At 43.3% G+C, this 14,332-nt stretch overlaps 2 protein-coding genes across 2 annotated transcripts; one reads left to right on the top strand and one right to left on the bottom strand.

The window, feature by feature from the left end:
• The first annotated feature begins 220 nt into the window (after window positions 1-220).
• Window positions 221-4,997, top strand: XB6050834.L (provisional ortholog of insulin like growth factor binding protein acid labile subunit L homeolog). The gene is made up of 2 exons (XM_041577327.1): window positions 221-3,202; window positions 3,361-4,997. Exon 2 carries the CDS (start codon window positions 3,456-3,458, stop codon window positions 4,515-4,517), a length of 1,062 nt encoding a protein of 353 aa, XP_041433261.1. The 5' UTR covers window positions 221-3,202; window positions 3,361-3,455; the 3' UTR covers window positions 4,518-4,997.
• Window positions 4,998-6,868: 1,871 nt separating this feature from the next.
• LOC108700837 (protein LSM12 homolog) lies at window positions 6,869-13,208 on the bottom strand. The gene is made up of 5 exons (XM_018234823.2): window positions 13,027-13,208; window positions 11,353-11,486; window positions 10,923-11,032; window positions 9,432-9,558; window positions 6,869-7,515 (listed from the first exon to the last, which is right to left on the bottom strand). Exons 1-5 carry the CDS (start codon window positions 13,145-13,147, stop codon window positions 7,423-7,425), a joined length of 585 nt encoding a protein of 194 aa, XP_018090312.1. The 5' UTR covers window positions 13,148-13,208; the 3' UTR covers window positions 6,869-7,422.
• Window positions 13,209-14,332: the final 1,124 nt, after the last annotated feature.

Raw genomic sequence — 14,332 nt, 5'->3', positions numbered from 1 at the left:
TATGGAGCAATAGTAGGAGTTATAGGGAGGGGTTATATGGAGCAATAGGAGGAGTTATAGGGAGGGGTTATATGGAGCTATAGGAGGAGTTATAGGGAGGGTTATATGGAGCAATAGGAGGAGTTATAGGGAGGGGTATATGGAGCAATAGGAGGAGTTATAGGGAGGGTTATATGGAGCAATAGGAGGAGTTATAGGGAGAATTATATGGAGCAATAGGAGGTGTTATAGGGAGAATTATATGGAGCAATGGGGGCTCTATGGGGAATGTTATATGGAGCAATAAGAGTAGTTTCAATAAGAGCAAAACTATTTGCAACAGTTATACTAAATAGGATATTATAATTCAAATAATCATCCAAAAGATTTTGTTCAGTTAACTGAAAACAATCAGTAATGTGTGATTAATTCGATACTACACAATTTAAAAATGACTGAATATGAGAATATAGTTCATTCTGCTCACAGGATTCTTGCTTGTCTATATAGCAGAAGTAAATCACTCGTTAACAGATGGGAGAGATTAAATACAAAAAGGTAACGTGGTAGAAAAATCATATGCTTTTGTGTATTCTGATAACGATCACCACTTCTCTTATATAAAGAAAAATAGCAGACAAAGATAATGGGGGGCGTTCGCCAGAGGGGATCTCCACGGATCTCTATTTGTACAGAACATTTTAAGGTTCTTGATATCAAAGGGCGGACTGGGTCTTCACCCTCTATTGTCCTAAAATGTAGTTGCCTAGACAAGACAAATAAGGTGCATATCTTAGCAAACATGGGCCCTGTGCAGCTTACATTAATGGGAGATATATTCTATAACTATAGCAAATTGGTGTAACTGAGCACCATAGAGTAGGAGGCAGTCTTACAGCTGTAAATTGAATTTAACTTGGTCTGGGCTATGGGAATAAGCTGCAACTGGTGGCTCTCCTCTCACTCCCTGGCTCCCTGTACACGAGGGAGTGTTAAATAATGGACGAGCCACATGCATATTTTATAGCCTGGCCGCTATTATAGTGCTGAGTGACAAGCTGGAGTCCTCTTCACTACATCCCAAACAAGTTTCCCAGAGGCTGAGAGATGCGCCAGGCTTCCCGAACACAACCACAAAGCAGTGGATTATGGAGGTAAGCAGCAACATTCTCTTTGGCTTCACAGAATCACGTACAAGAGCTTGCAATTCTTTTAGGTGGGACATGCTTAGGACAGAAAGGTTTACAGCTATGGCTTATGGGCAGGTTTATACATAGAAATAAGAGCTTGCACTTCATTAACACAAGAACCAGCGTTGGAGTTAGAACCTGGTAGCCTCCTGTGTTGATAACTGTGCCCCATGGGGAGGACTTCCTTGGGTTTTAAGCCCTCTGAGCACCGTTGGAATGGGAGAGAAAGCGTAACTATCATGTAGATGTAATAGATCGTATATTATTTATGGATTTTAAATTCTCCAATAGCCGATCTCCAGTTTGGAGCAGAACCATTTATCCGGTTTCATGGGGCCCACATACCCTAGTGATAAGCCAGTTGACTGTAAAACAGACTGGAATATAAATAAGAGAGTCCCTACTGTGTAAATGTCAGGAAATATCAGGAATAGAATTACATGTTTTAATCATTAGGGTCACCTTAAGTGGAGCCTAGAACAAAAGGCACCATGTACGACTCATGATTTGAATAACGTAGGGTGGCCAATTTATTGCCAGGGATGTAATTTGGCATCTCCAGACTCCAATAGCACCTTTACCCTCTCTTATATATTTATATATCATGGCACAAGAGGAAGAAATTGAGTGGTTTTCTGGATCTTTCTGTGTTCCATCACCACCATCAGCCACTGGGTTGGCTTCCTCAGTTCTTGTACCACGGTCTATGGCCCTTAAAGGGGTTCTGTGAATTGCAGATGGGCAGCACTCAGGTTTTTCATCTTGCCCTATTGCCTTTTTGCATTAAATGTATTAAATGAGGCCACGGGCAAAGCAGCTGATGAGAGTTGATTCCCCAGCCAACAGCCGGCAGGTAACATTGTCCCATCTGTTGGAAATTAGTGTTATGTGTCAACAACAGCTGGAGGACGGCGGCCCTAGCCGACCTGGAGGAGGAAGGGGTGAAACATGAGGTACAAAAGGAGATGGTGTTTGGCAGTAACTGGATCCCAAGGGAAGGAATGGAGGTGCATAGAGTAGCCCGACTAGATGGGCAGATAGAGAGCAGTTGCTATAGTTCCTTCAGTGAGAGATAGTGATGGGCAGAGGTAGGCAAGGCAGAATAGCTACTGTACAGAGAAGTGGGGCTGGTTTTGCTAAGTCTTCTTGCCAGAACAGACTTACAATAAGGAGATTTAAGACAATGTCTTTTATTTTAAAAACTGGGGAAGGTTGCCTTGAAATGACATTTTAGCCTACTATACACACACTAATGCTACTAGCACCTCAGTTAGTGTTCATTTATGGTGTTTCAGGGAGCATATCTACAGAGGAAGCAGACCCTGCAGCTGCAAGGGGGGCCCAGGAGGTATAGAGGCCGCATGGAGGGTCCTAGTTGATATACAAGCTCAATAAATATTGATCAACCTCTAGACATATTCGGGGGCCTGAAAAACAAATTGTTCTGGGGCCCGTTAATATCTATTTATGCCGCTGGGTTTTCGAGCGAATGAAACGGTTATCGGGTTGTAAAGGTCACTCGTTTTGTCACCTTGGAACTGGGTCAAATTAGTCTGATCCTACTCTGACGAGAGGATTTCATCAATGGTCCCATGTGGTCCTCACGCAATGAAATTTCCAAGCTTGCCCTATAGATATATACCTGGTCTCTGGATAGATTTCAGTAGGTTGGTTTTTGTCTGGAATGGCGAAGCTGGCAGTTAATGAAGGGCAGTTAATGAAGGGCAGTTTATGGGCACCTTATTAAAGTTAAAAATAAACACATACATATATATGAACAGAACCGTGTATTTATGTGCAATGTTTTCGCATTGTGCTGCCCTGTGCATTGGTCAAATGCCAAGGCCACTGTCCAATCAGTGCTGCCGAGACCCAAGGGATGGCACTGGAAGGGATAACCAAGGCATTATCCGGTATTATTAATCCTGCACATGGATTAGATTTCCCTCTGGGATTTGTGCTGCAGGACACACATTTCTGATTAAATCCCTCAGTTTACAGGAAGATGTGTATGGAAGCGGACCAGGAGACGGGTAAGGTAGCTCACAAACTGGCAGATATCTGGTTATAAATGTGCCCCATAAAGGCACGCCAGACCTATAAACATAGCACCTAGATGCTGCTGAATCTTCAGCCAGGATTCCATTGCTACATCCTCATTATTAATCTGTGTTTGTTACCGTTTCATCAGGGTATTTGAGGTGATGGAGATCTGCAGAAGAACAACCCAAAGTCAAAGCTCCAGCTGGTAAATTATGGGAAGATAGAGACGCTACCTACCTCAAAATGATGGGACTGTTGCTTCTCCTTCTGATCATTCCACATTCATCTTGTAACTCAGTTGAGAACTGCCCTAACTTCTGCCTTTGCTACGAGTCTTCCAACCTTGTGGAATGCAGGAATCAGCAGCTCCTCGGGGTACCACACCATCTGTCACACAGCACATGGATGCTGGATCTACGGCATAACAACCTCAGCAGACTGGATCCTGCCTCCTTCCAAGCTTTGTGGTCACTTCGCATTCTCCTCCTTTCAGACAACAGGATTGAGGTGGTGTCCCCTAGATCCTTCCGCTCTCTTGGCTTCCTTGAGCGCCTGGATCTCTCCAATAACCACCTTTCGAGTCTGCCCTTCGACTTCTCCAGAGGATTAGGTTCCTTGAGAGAGCTGAAGGTACCTTCCAACCGACTGACAGTCCTGAGCTATGAGAGCCTTCGTCATTTAGAAAGTCTGGAGAAGTTGGATTTGAGTAGAAACTTCTTGGTTTCGGTGGAGCAGGGGGCGTTCCGAGGACTGGCCAGGCTTCGTCACCTCCACCTTCAGTCTAACCTTCTTGATACTATAAGTGGTGGTTACTTTTTCATGCTTCAGAATCTCGAGCTCTTAGATGTGTCAGCCAACAATATCAGCAGCATAGCAGTGGAATCCTTCACTTCTCTGCACTCACTAAGACTCCTCGCTCTCTCTGATAACCAGCTCAGTCACCTTAAATTCAAAACCTTCCTTAATTTACAGACCCCAAGCACCCACATCCAGGTATCTGGCAATCCCTGGGTGTGTGACTGTGATCTACAGAGAGTATTTGGCAAGATCAACAGCGTGAGACACCTGCATATAGATGACTATGACAATCTAACTTGTGCTGATCCTCTACAGCTTTTGGGAGCAGCTCTAGTCTCAGTGGACAACCAACTATGTGTGGCTGAGACGGCCACAGTCTTGGTTATTACCATCACCGTTCTGGTAACTGTGATCGCTGCTATCTTCATGGCCGAGAGGAATCGTAAGAAGAACCAGGACAAGAACTGGAATGAAGTAGATGGACCTTTCGAAACCCAGGACAAGTGATGGGACAATTTACACGAGAAGCTACATCGAGTACAGTATGTCTCCTGAAATTTAAATGTCCATCTTTGGACCCAACCTGATTATCAGGGGGGCTTTTGTAAAGGGGGTGTTGAAATGTGTTGTGTTTGCTAATATACTTTTATTTGTCTGTATGCCCAAGTCTGATCACCAGCTGAAAGTTAGCGTTCATGTTTGTACTATATTTGTTATTCTTTTTTAACGGTAAGGTCTTCTCCTATCCCTCACACGTTATTATGGTCTTCTCCTATTATTTATTCATTCTACCAGTCCAGCCCTTGCTTCTATATTAGGATATGTGAGCCTATAATGAGTCAGCCATTGAATTCTGAAGGAAAATATTAGGGGAGAGACCAGAAAGACTGTGAGCTCCTGGGATTTTTTTCCCTCCTGGCTCTGAGTTCTTATGTAGGATGTGATATCCATGCTCTTGAATGGCATTAAATATTATTTTGGATGCTGGATTCCTGCTTTAAAAAGTATATTTACTCACATTCTCAGTTCTGCAGCTCTATTTTAAATGGGGATTTGGTGTTTTAGTAACAACTTCTAGTTATTCGGAGGCAAGTTGCAGTTGGTCTTTTTTTTGCAATCTGTCCTGTTTCTTTCTAATATGGGGCAGCAAGAAGAAAATATTCATTACGAGGCAAGATTTATATGGTTATTGTTTTTTATTAGTGATGGGCGAATTTGGGGCAGGATCCATTTTTTTTTGATGCCGGCGAGTATTAGCGACGGTTTTGCAAATTTATTCGCCGGTGGTGAATTGCGGGAATTCGTGCCTGGCGAATAAATTCGCCCATCACATTTCACAATCTCCCTTTTGGGCAACTACTGGGGATGCCGTAGACAAGACCAAAAATATAAAGCAGACTGTGCGCTCCTGGGCCGACAGTGTTGGACAGAATGGCATGTGAATTCGGAGACATTCCCTGTACGGTGCACATTTTAGGACATATACTCCAAAGACTTCCATGTGTCCAACAGACTTCCAGTGCTGCCTCTGGGTCTGCTGCTGCCGGAACTGGACCCAAAGATACTGCGCATGGAGAAGGATTTGTGTACTGAAATACTGTAATGGGAATCCTACTTAGTACAAACCAAAACATTTCTTGGGGAAGAGATTCCTCTACTGGCCAGAATTATATAATGCTCAGAATATTTCTTCTACCATTTCTATACTCTGCACTTTTGTTTATACGAGGATACAGTGGCACCTTGCTTTTGATTAGGATATTGTGGTATCAGCCAAAATGCCCATCACTCTCTTCGGTTACTGCAGGGGTAACGCCTGTCCAGCAGCATTAAAACTAAACTTGCTGCTTAAAGGGGAAGTCAAGTGTAAAATAGAAAAAGGCTAGAAATGCTGTATTTTGTATACTTAACATAAACATTTAGTTACTGCACCACAAGCCTAATCAAACAAATGATTTATGCTTTCAGAGTTGGCCACAGGGGGTCACCATCTTGTAACTTTGTTATACATCTTTGCAAGACCAAGACTGTGCACATGCTCAGTGTGGTCTGGGCTGTTTAGGGATCGTCATAAATGATCAAAGTCAAATAATATCTGCCATAAGCCGATACACAAGACTGATTAATAATCAGAATATACAGACTGCACTGGGTCCTGTGTTGTCATGTAATCTAATGTGGATTTTATAGTTTTTGTATTGTTTAATATAAACTTTCTCCAACTCTGCAGAACCAGTGGCTGCAGCAAAATAATCCTCCAAATAGAATCCCAGTTTATCTGTTTAAATCTGGCCCCATGATCTTTGTCCCTGCAGCTGGAGTTGGAAACAGTAACAAGGCAAAAATAAAATCCAATACAAATCTCTACACAGTCACCGACTGCTCTACAGGGAAACAAACAAAGCTGCTTGAGTTCTGCATGGCTGGGAAGTAAAGCGGGGGCTCCCCCTGCTGTTCATAAGTATGATTGTTTCCCTGCAGAGCAGTTAGGGACCGTCTGACAATTCCTATCCACAGCAGTAAATGAAGGGAGAATTTCACTGCATACAGTCAGGTTTCTTATAAAAACGGTACATATTTTTTAATTAAAGTATATCGGAGATAGGTTTCTTTTTCATTAAAGTATTAAAGTAAAATGGGATTTTTTTTGCCTTTACATACATACAGGCACAACACTGCTGTTAGAGTCTGTTACAGGAGATGTTTGATATTGTTATGCAATCCCCTTGTGCGTCACAGCTTATGGACCGTACTAAAAGTAACACCACCACCAGTTTACCGGTGCCTGCGTGTATATAAACCAAGACCCATTTTGCCGAGAACCAATGTACAATGATGTCAAAACAGCACAAAGAACATGCTTTGTTTTTGTTTTATTTTTAGTTTTTTTGCATGTTTTGTTCCTTCTTTGTACAGGCAGTTTTAAAACCGCTGCACAGCCAGAGAGGGACATGCCTTGCATTGCCTTTCCCCTCTGAGACCGAGTATGGTTGCAATTTCCCCAGCAACAGACAAAAAAAAAAAATATCTTTACACAAATAAAGGGGAGGGGAAAATCTGCTGTGGAAGAAATGCAATGTGGAGGGGAAAAAAAAACTGAATTAGAGCCTGAATGGCTAAAGAAAATAAAAAAAAAAAATATATTCTGGATGACTGAATGAAGCCCTTGGGGTCTTCCTTAGCACATAATACGTCCTCAACCCCTTTCTGAAGCCAAAATTGAGAATATTGGCTGTTATAAGTAAAGGGTTGAGTGACTAGTCCAGAAATAAAAGCTACCCGGATCCCACCCTAATTCCCGCTCAGCCCCCCATGTGGTCCACCCCCTGTAGCTCTTCTTTGGACGACCCCACTACTGGTGGAGAGAAGAGCAGGCAGCATGGGGAAGATGAAGACAACATGGTTCCAAGGCTCAGGATGACGTGCTGGTCTCTTTCTGTGACTGTGCGACTGGATTTCTCTGCACCCCCTTTTGGTTTTCCACATCTCTAAAGTGTTTCTCAACCTGGAAGGAAAGCAAATGGGGATAGAAAAAGGTCAGAAAGGATTATTGTCTTCCTTCCCCACCCAACATACAGATGTCACAGTCAAACAACACAATGACATTCAAAATATTTATCACTTTTCCTTGTTTGGCTTAGGGTTAATCAAAGTGGAAGGGAAAGAGGGGTAAACAAATGTCCTCCTCCAAAGCTCTGCAGTAAAAAAATAAAATAGTTTGTCTAGATTTCCCCTATTCGTTGACCTAACTGCAACAACCTTCCCTAGTGGGGCTTGTTTACTAACATTGTAGATAAATATTTGGAGATGTTGCCCATAGCAACCAATCAGATCTTTGCTTTTGTTTTCTAACTTATAGGTGGCTGTTTAAATCTAATTGGTTACCATGGGCAACATCTCCAGAAATCTCTCCAGATATTTTCTCTCAAATGTGAGTAAACATGTAGTCTTATAGAGGGAGGGGCTTTCACAGACTATTTAATTGGTCATTAGTCACATTCCAAGGACAGGGAAATGACCTTTAAGCCTTAAAGGGCAACATAGAGACCATTCTAACTAGCCTTATAGGAATATATAGAATCCAGGATTCAGAAGAATCCCAGTACTTTCAGCAGGACTTGTTCAGCAAAAACTTCCAATCCTCTATTCTTGAGGTATTGACAATTAAAACTGAGGAATGTTAAGAATTACGGGAATGAATAACTGCAGTTTAGCAAATATAGCAGGGAATGTAAGAAATAGCGCAAGATGGGAGGCACAAAATCCAGGCAAACACCCTGTAGGTTGGATTAAGAATTTTCTACTGGCCCATTAAATGTATCTATAAAACCACAGCTAGATGATGTGACCTCTAGGAAATTATCCGATACCCTGTACCTCTTGAGCAATTAGTGCACTTCCTTAAAGGAGAACTAAACACTAAAAAGGAAATGTGGCTAAAAATGTCATTTTATATAGTGAACTTATTGCACGAGGCTAAAGTTTGAGCTTGTCAATAACAGCAATGATCCAGGACTTCAAACTTGTCACAGGGGGTCACCATCTTGGAAAGTGTCTGTGACACTCACATGCTCAGTGGGCTCTGATTGGCTGTTGAGAAGCTAAGCTTAGGGCTCGTCACTAATTATCCAGCAGAAAATGAGCTTCCCTGGCTGTAATATAAGCTGATGCTACAGGTTTGCTGATTATTAAATTCTGATGCTAATTGCACTGGTTTCTGTGCTGCCATGTAGTAATTATGTGTATTAATTACTAATCAGCCTTATATTGTGACATTTCTATTCTATGTGTACTGTATATTGTGAGTGGGTCCCTAAGCTCAGTAAGTGACAGCAGCACAGAGCATGTGCAGTGAATCAGCAGAAAAGAAGATGGGGAGCTACTGGGGCATCTTAGGAGACACAGATCTTTACTGATAAAGGGCGGTGGTTGCTTTGGGCTGGTGCAAAAGCTCAAAACATCTTGTACAACATTTCTATTACTTTACTTCTTTAGTTAAATTTTAAACAAAATAAAAAGCACCATGGCAAATAGGGCTTTTTGGTTAAGGTTGTGTTCCGAGGATAAGCTGTGACTATCAGAACCTTCATTCCCATTCCCCCATCGCTCCCTGCCTGGAGAGTGCTACCATGGAAGTCTTCAGTCAGTTGCAAAGTCATTTTTTGAACATAAAGAATCTCAATGTAAAATATCTATTTTTGCTGGCCAACTTGCGCCTCAATGAGCCTAATTAAATATTCCCAATATACCACTCAAGCCAAAAATAAAGCAGCACAGTGCAATTTATGGGATTACCAAAACTGAAGAAACATGTAAAACTCCAACAAGAAGCAGAGTATAGGTAAACAAAGTGGCTTAAACCTTCCTGAAAAAAAATGGCAGATATGAGTCTATCCCCTCCATCACTAGAATGATACTTACTATTTTGCAGACGTGGGTCAGGGCACGGCCCTCCTTTCCTTTACAGTTTTCCACCTGGTAGGGAGGAGAAATGACCACTTCTTCCATAACGACTATATTCTTCTCCTGCCATTTACAGTCTTTTATCCTGTTAGGGGAAATTAAAAATAAAACAAATAAATAAAGGGTAAATACGGGAAAGAAAGTCGCAGACAAACAGAGATACTAGTGTCCCTTTTACCCTATTTCTAACAGGAAGTTAAAAAAAAAAATTAACACTGCTTTCACTTTCTATTTCATGAAATAACTGAGCTCATTTTAAAAGACGAAAAATGTATTTTAAAGAGACACCCTTTGTTAAAAATGAGAAGCAATTTTCCTATGCTTGATGCCCATTGATTGAGCTCATGCTGGAGGAGGTATAGGTATATACTGCCCATACATCAACAGTCCAAGGTCAAAAATTAGTTTCTACTTCAAAGAAAAAACACCAAGACACAACTTTAAATTTGCAAAGTCCTTATTAAGAAATAACTTACCGATTCTCCACTTGTGCTCCTTCAGAAATGGCGACGATCCATCGTGCGGCGCTCGATTTCTTCTCCCAGCCTTCTATAGGGGATAGCCAGAAAGGAGGAATCGAGCGCCACACGATGGATCATCGACATGTCGCCGTTTCTTAAGAGGAGTATCAGTAACTTATTTCTTAACATAGACTTTGCGAATTTAAAGTTAAGTGACTTGGTGTTTTTTTTCGTTAAGTAGAAACTATTTTTTTTATGTTAATTATGTTACTGGTCCTTTAAAGGTGTATATCAGTGATCCCCAACCAGTAGCTCGTGAGTAACATGTTGGTCTCCAGCCCCTTGGATGTTGCTCTCAGTGGCCTCAAAGCAGGTACTAATTTTTGAATTCCAGGCTTGGAGGCAAGTTTTAGTTGTATAAAAACCAGATGTACTGCCAAACAGAACCTCAATGTAGGTTGACAATCCACATAGGGGCTACTAAATGGCCAATCACAGTACTTATTTGGCACCCCAAGAACATTTTTCATGCTAGTGTTGCTCCCCAACTCCTTTTACTTCTGAATGTTGCTCACGGGTTCAAAAGGTTGGGGATCCCTGATGTATATGAAGCTTGGACAAACATGGGATTCAAGTTTAAAAGTCAAGTAAATGTCTCTAGAAATCTGCTAGGGCTCCCTGACGGACAACGACTGCCAGACAATGGACAGCAGCAAACAAACTACAAAAGGAAAGAATGTAAAATAATAATTGGAAGTATATTAATACAGTATATTATTATAGCATTTAAGTATATTGCAGTGAGAATGGCATTTTCTTGTGTCTAATGCCGGCAATACCCGCAGGGTGTCAGCAGACAAGTAGTTGGCGTTCGTTACAGAACACCAAGAAACACAGAGGGTCGGCTGCTTTTTACAGCATGTAAATGTGACTCTGCAACGCTGCTTCTACTCACGGGACCTGCAAGAGATGGAGGGGGAAGACTCACGTCTTGTGTATGGTCTGAAAAAGTTGTTGTCCATCCAGCGACACTCCAGCACTGATAGCGTAGGCCTGGCTCAACTTCTCTTCCTTCTCTAAACGAGCTCTGCTGGCAAGCTGCACACATACAGGCAAGAAGATTCACAAAGTTTTACTTAGTACAGTGACTAGGGTCCTAGGATGAATTCAAGTGGTGCCACTATCCTCCATGACTTTGTATGTATTTACCATGCTTGCATGTTTTCCTACCAGCATTCCCCTGCCACTCCCACTGCCGCCGCCCCCCAGAGCACTCCGCCGCCCCCCCAGAGCACTCCGCCGCCCCCCCCAGAGCACTCCGCCGCCCCCCCCAGAGCACTCCGCCGCCCCCCCCAGAGCACTCCGCCGCCCCCAGACCGCCTAAGAAAACCGATAACCAACAGCAAACGGATTCCTACCTTGGTGATATTGAGAGAGGCTAAAGGAGGCGGGGTTTGTGTGCGTTCGTTAATCACCTCTACATCAGACACGTAGTCCAAATTCAGGAGGAGGATATCGGCGTGGTTGGCCTTCCCACTGGAGGAGGGACACTCTGCAGACAAGGGGGTTAAGGAGACAACAGGGACAGAAGCTCATAGATCGTTCAATAGAAATATTAAGACACCCAGTCAGTGTACCTGCTCCTGGTATAGATCGACTATTTAACAAGAAAAAGCTCCCCCGCAGAAAAACGTTGTTTATATACCAAATCAACCAACTACAATAAATAAAGTTGTCCATGATCTGAATGCAGCAGCTGCTCATTGGCCAATTCCAGTAAGACTGACTGAAATGAACAAACTTCTAATCAACCCATTTCTCTCCTAAACAGCTCACCATCCACATGAAGGCTCCTAGTCACGCCCAGCATTCCTCAGGTTAAATTTGGAAGACCCATATTCTCATACCCCCCCAGTATACTCCAGCATACCTCCCCAGTATACTCTGTCATACCCCATCATACCCCCACCCCCAGTATAATCCAACATGTGACCCCTCTATACAGGCCTGGCAATCTGTGCATTCTGGCAAATACCAGAGAGGCTGCAGTAAGTTGCCATAGAAAATCACTATTTAGTGGCTGGTGGGGGCTGATTGGGCTTGAAATGCCAGGGCCTATTTTGACTCCCAGTCCAGACCTGCCTCTATAATAATCTAAAACACCAGAGCAGTAGATTTAGATTTACATATTCCCAACCTGAAACACAAGTGCCCCCTCAATGTGCCACACCCAATATACATTATAATCTAGACCAGAGATCCCCAACCAGTAGCTCATGATTAACACGTTACTCTCCAACCCTTTGGATGTTGCTCCCAGTGGCCTCAAAGCTGGAGCTTTTTTTTGAATTCCAGTCTTGGAAGCAAGTTTTAATTGTATACTAAACACTAAGTATAGTGCCAAGTAGAACCTCCTGTAGCTGCCAGTCCACATTGGGGCTACCTAATAGCCAATCACAGGCCATGACACCCCAAGGGACTTGTGGTTGTGTTGCTCCCTGACTCATTTTACATTTGAATGTGGCTCACGGGTATAAAAGGTTGGGGATCCCTGATCTATACCCGGATACCCCAAACCCACACACGCTTCGCCCTCACTCACACACAGCCCCTCATACAAACCCACCTGACACAAAGCTCCTCCCACAAACAACTAGAGGCAGTGCAGCTAGTCACCTACAGACAATCCTGCAGATCAGCCATTTCCTATAGACACGTGACTGGTGCCAGTTCTCCCCCACGTGACCAGAAGCCCCACACGAGCCTTTCCCATGGCCTTTACTCTACAGACTCACTGCCCCACACACCTGTCCTCCCATCTGTGACCTATAAACATCCCCTCAGCCTCCATTCATCCCCCACATTCCCTTCCCCGTGTCCCTCAGGCCTGAGCGCTGTCACACGGACTATAGGACACACGGACTGTACGACAGACTATAGGACAGAACAAGAAGCAGCTGACAGCCTCTCCCACTCATAACCTTCCTCTCACTCCATTTTCTCGGCAGCCCCTCCCTTCCCCCACTCCGTCCCCATCCCCCACACAGCAGCTTCCTATACATTATCCGCCGCTTCCTCGCTATAAAGGATACTGAGCGCCAGCATTTTGCTCGGGTAATCAAAGGCGACCACCTCGCCCTGCAGTCTCGTCTCTTGGCAGGTCCGGCACGAGACATAGGCACCAATGGCGAAGTATTCCCCCGGACCCGCCATCTTCCAGCCGGCCTGCGTGACGTGCTACAGCAACACGACCTCAGCACGTATTCTTAAGAAGCCAACGTCAAACTCTGGCCTGCTGGGAAATCACCTAGGAGACGCGGCGTTACCACGCCTACCAAAGAGCACGCTACTTCCCGCCATCTTTAGTGGGGTTTCTTCATTTTACTAGAGGCTCTAACATTGTCACGCTCACGAGGAGTAGCCTATTGCCTCTAGCTTGATTGGGAAATTGACATGATTCTAAAAATTAAAGGACTAGTAACACCGAAAAATGTTAAACTAAGTAATGAAAATATCAACTACTGTTCCCCCACATTGGTAAAAACTGATGTGTTTGCTAAGAAACACTACTATAGTTTATAGAAACAAGCTGCTGTGTAGCCATGGGGGCAGCCATTCAAGCACAGGATACACAGTAGATAACAGATACGTACTACTATAGTTTATAGAAACAAGCTGCTGTGTAGCCATGGGGGCAGCCATTCAAGCACAGGATACACAGTAGATAACAGATACGTACTATTATAGTTTATATAAACAAGCTGCTGTGTAGCCATGGGGGCAGCCATTCAAGCACAGGATACACAGTAGATAACAGATAAGTACTACTATAGTTTATATAAACAAGCTGCTGTGTAGCCATGGGGACAGCCATTCAAGCACAGGATACACAGTAGATAACAGATAAGTACTACTATAGTTTATATAAACAAGCTGCTGTGTAGCCATGGGGGCAGCCATTCAAGCACAGGATACACAGTAGATAACAGATAAGTACTACTATAGTTTATATAAACAAGCTGCTGTGCAGCCATGGGGGCAGCCATTCAAGCACAGGATACACAGTAGATAACAGATAAGTACTACTATAGTTTATATAAACAAGCTGCTGTGTAGCCATGGGGCAGCCATTCAAGCACAGGATACACAGTAGATAACAGATAAGTACTACTATAGTTTATATAAACAAGCTGCTGTGTAGCCATGGGGGCAGCCATTCAAGCACAGGATACACAGTAGATAACAGATAAGTACTACTATAGTTTATAGAAACAAGCTGCTGTGTAGCCATGGGGGCAGCCATTCAAGCACAGGATACACAGTAGATAACAGATACGTACTACTATAGTTTATAGAAACAAGCTGCTGTGTAGCCATGGGGGCAGCCATTCAAGCACA

Source organism: Xenopus laevis, chromosome 9_10L (assembly GCF_017654675.1).
Source record: "Xenopus laevis strain J_2021 chromosome 9_10L, Xenopus_laevis_v10.1, whole genome shotgun sequence".
Lineage (NCBI taxonomy): Eukaryota > Metazoa > Chordata > Amphibia > Anura > Pipidae > Xenopus > Xenopus laevis.
Note: the sequence above shows the minus strand (reverse complement) of the source record. Positions and strands in the feature narration are given on the sequence as shown.

Excerpts from the sequence above, each read along its gene's own strand:
- XB6050834.L (XM_041577327.1), top strand. The coding sequence starts at position 3,456 with ATGATGGGACTGTTGCTTCTCCTTCTGATCATTCCACATTCATCTTGT.
- LOC108700837 (XM_018234823.2), bottom strand. The coding sequence starts at position 13,147 with ATGGCGGGTCCGGGGGAATACTTCGCCATTGGTGCCTATGTCTCGTGC. Across the intron at positions 9,559-10,922 it reads TTTCAGACCATACACAAGAC|GATAAAAGACTGTAAATGGC; the intron begins GTGAGTCTTCCC and ends TTCCCCTAACAG. Across the intron at positions 7,516-9,431 it reads TGACCCACGTCTGCAAAATA|GTTGAGAAACACTTTAGAGA; the intron begins GTAAGTATCATT and ends CTTTCCTTCCAG.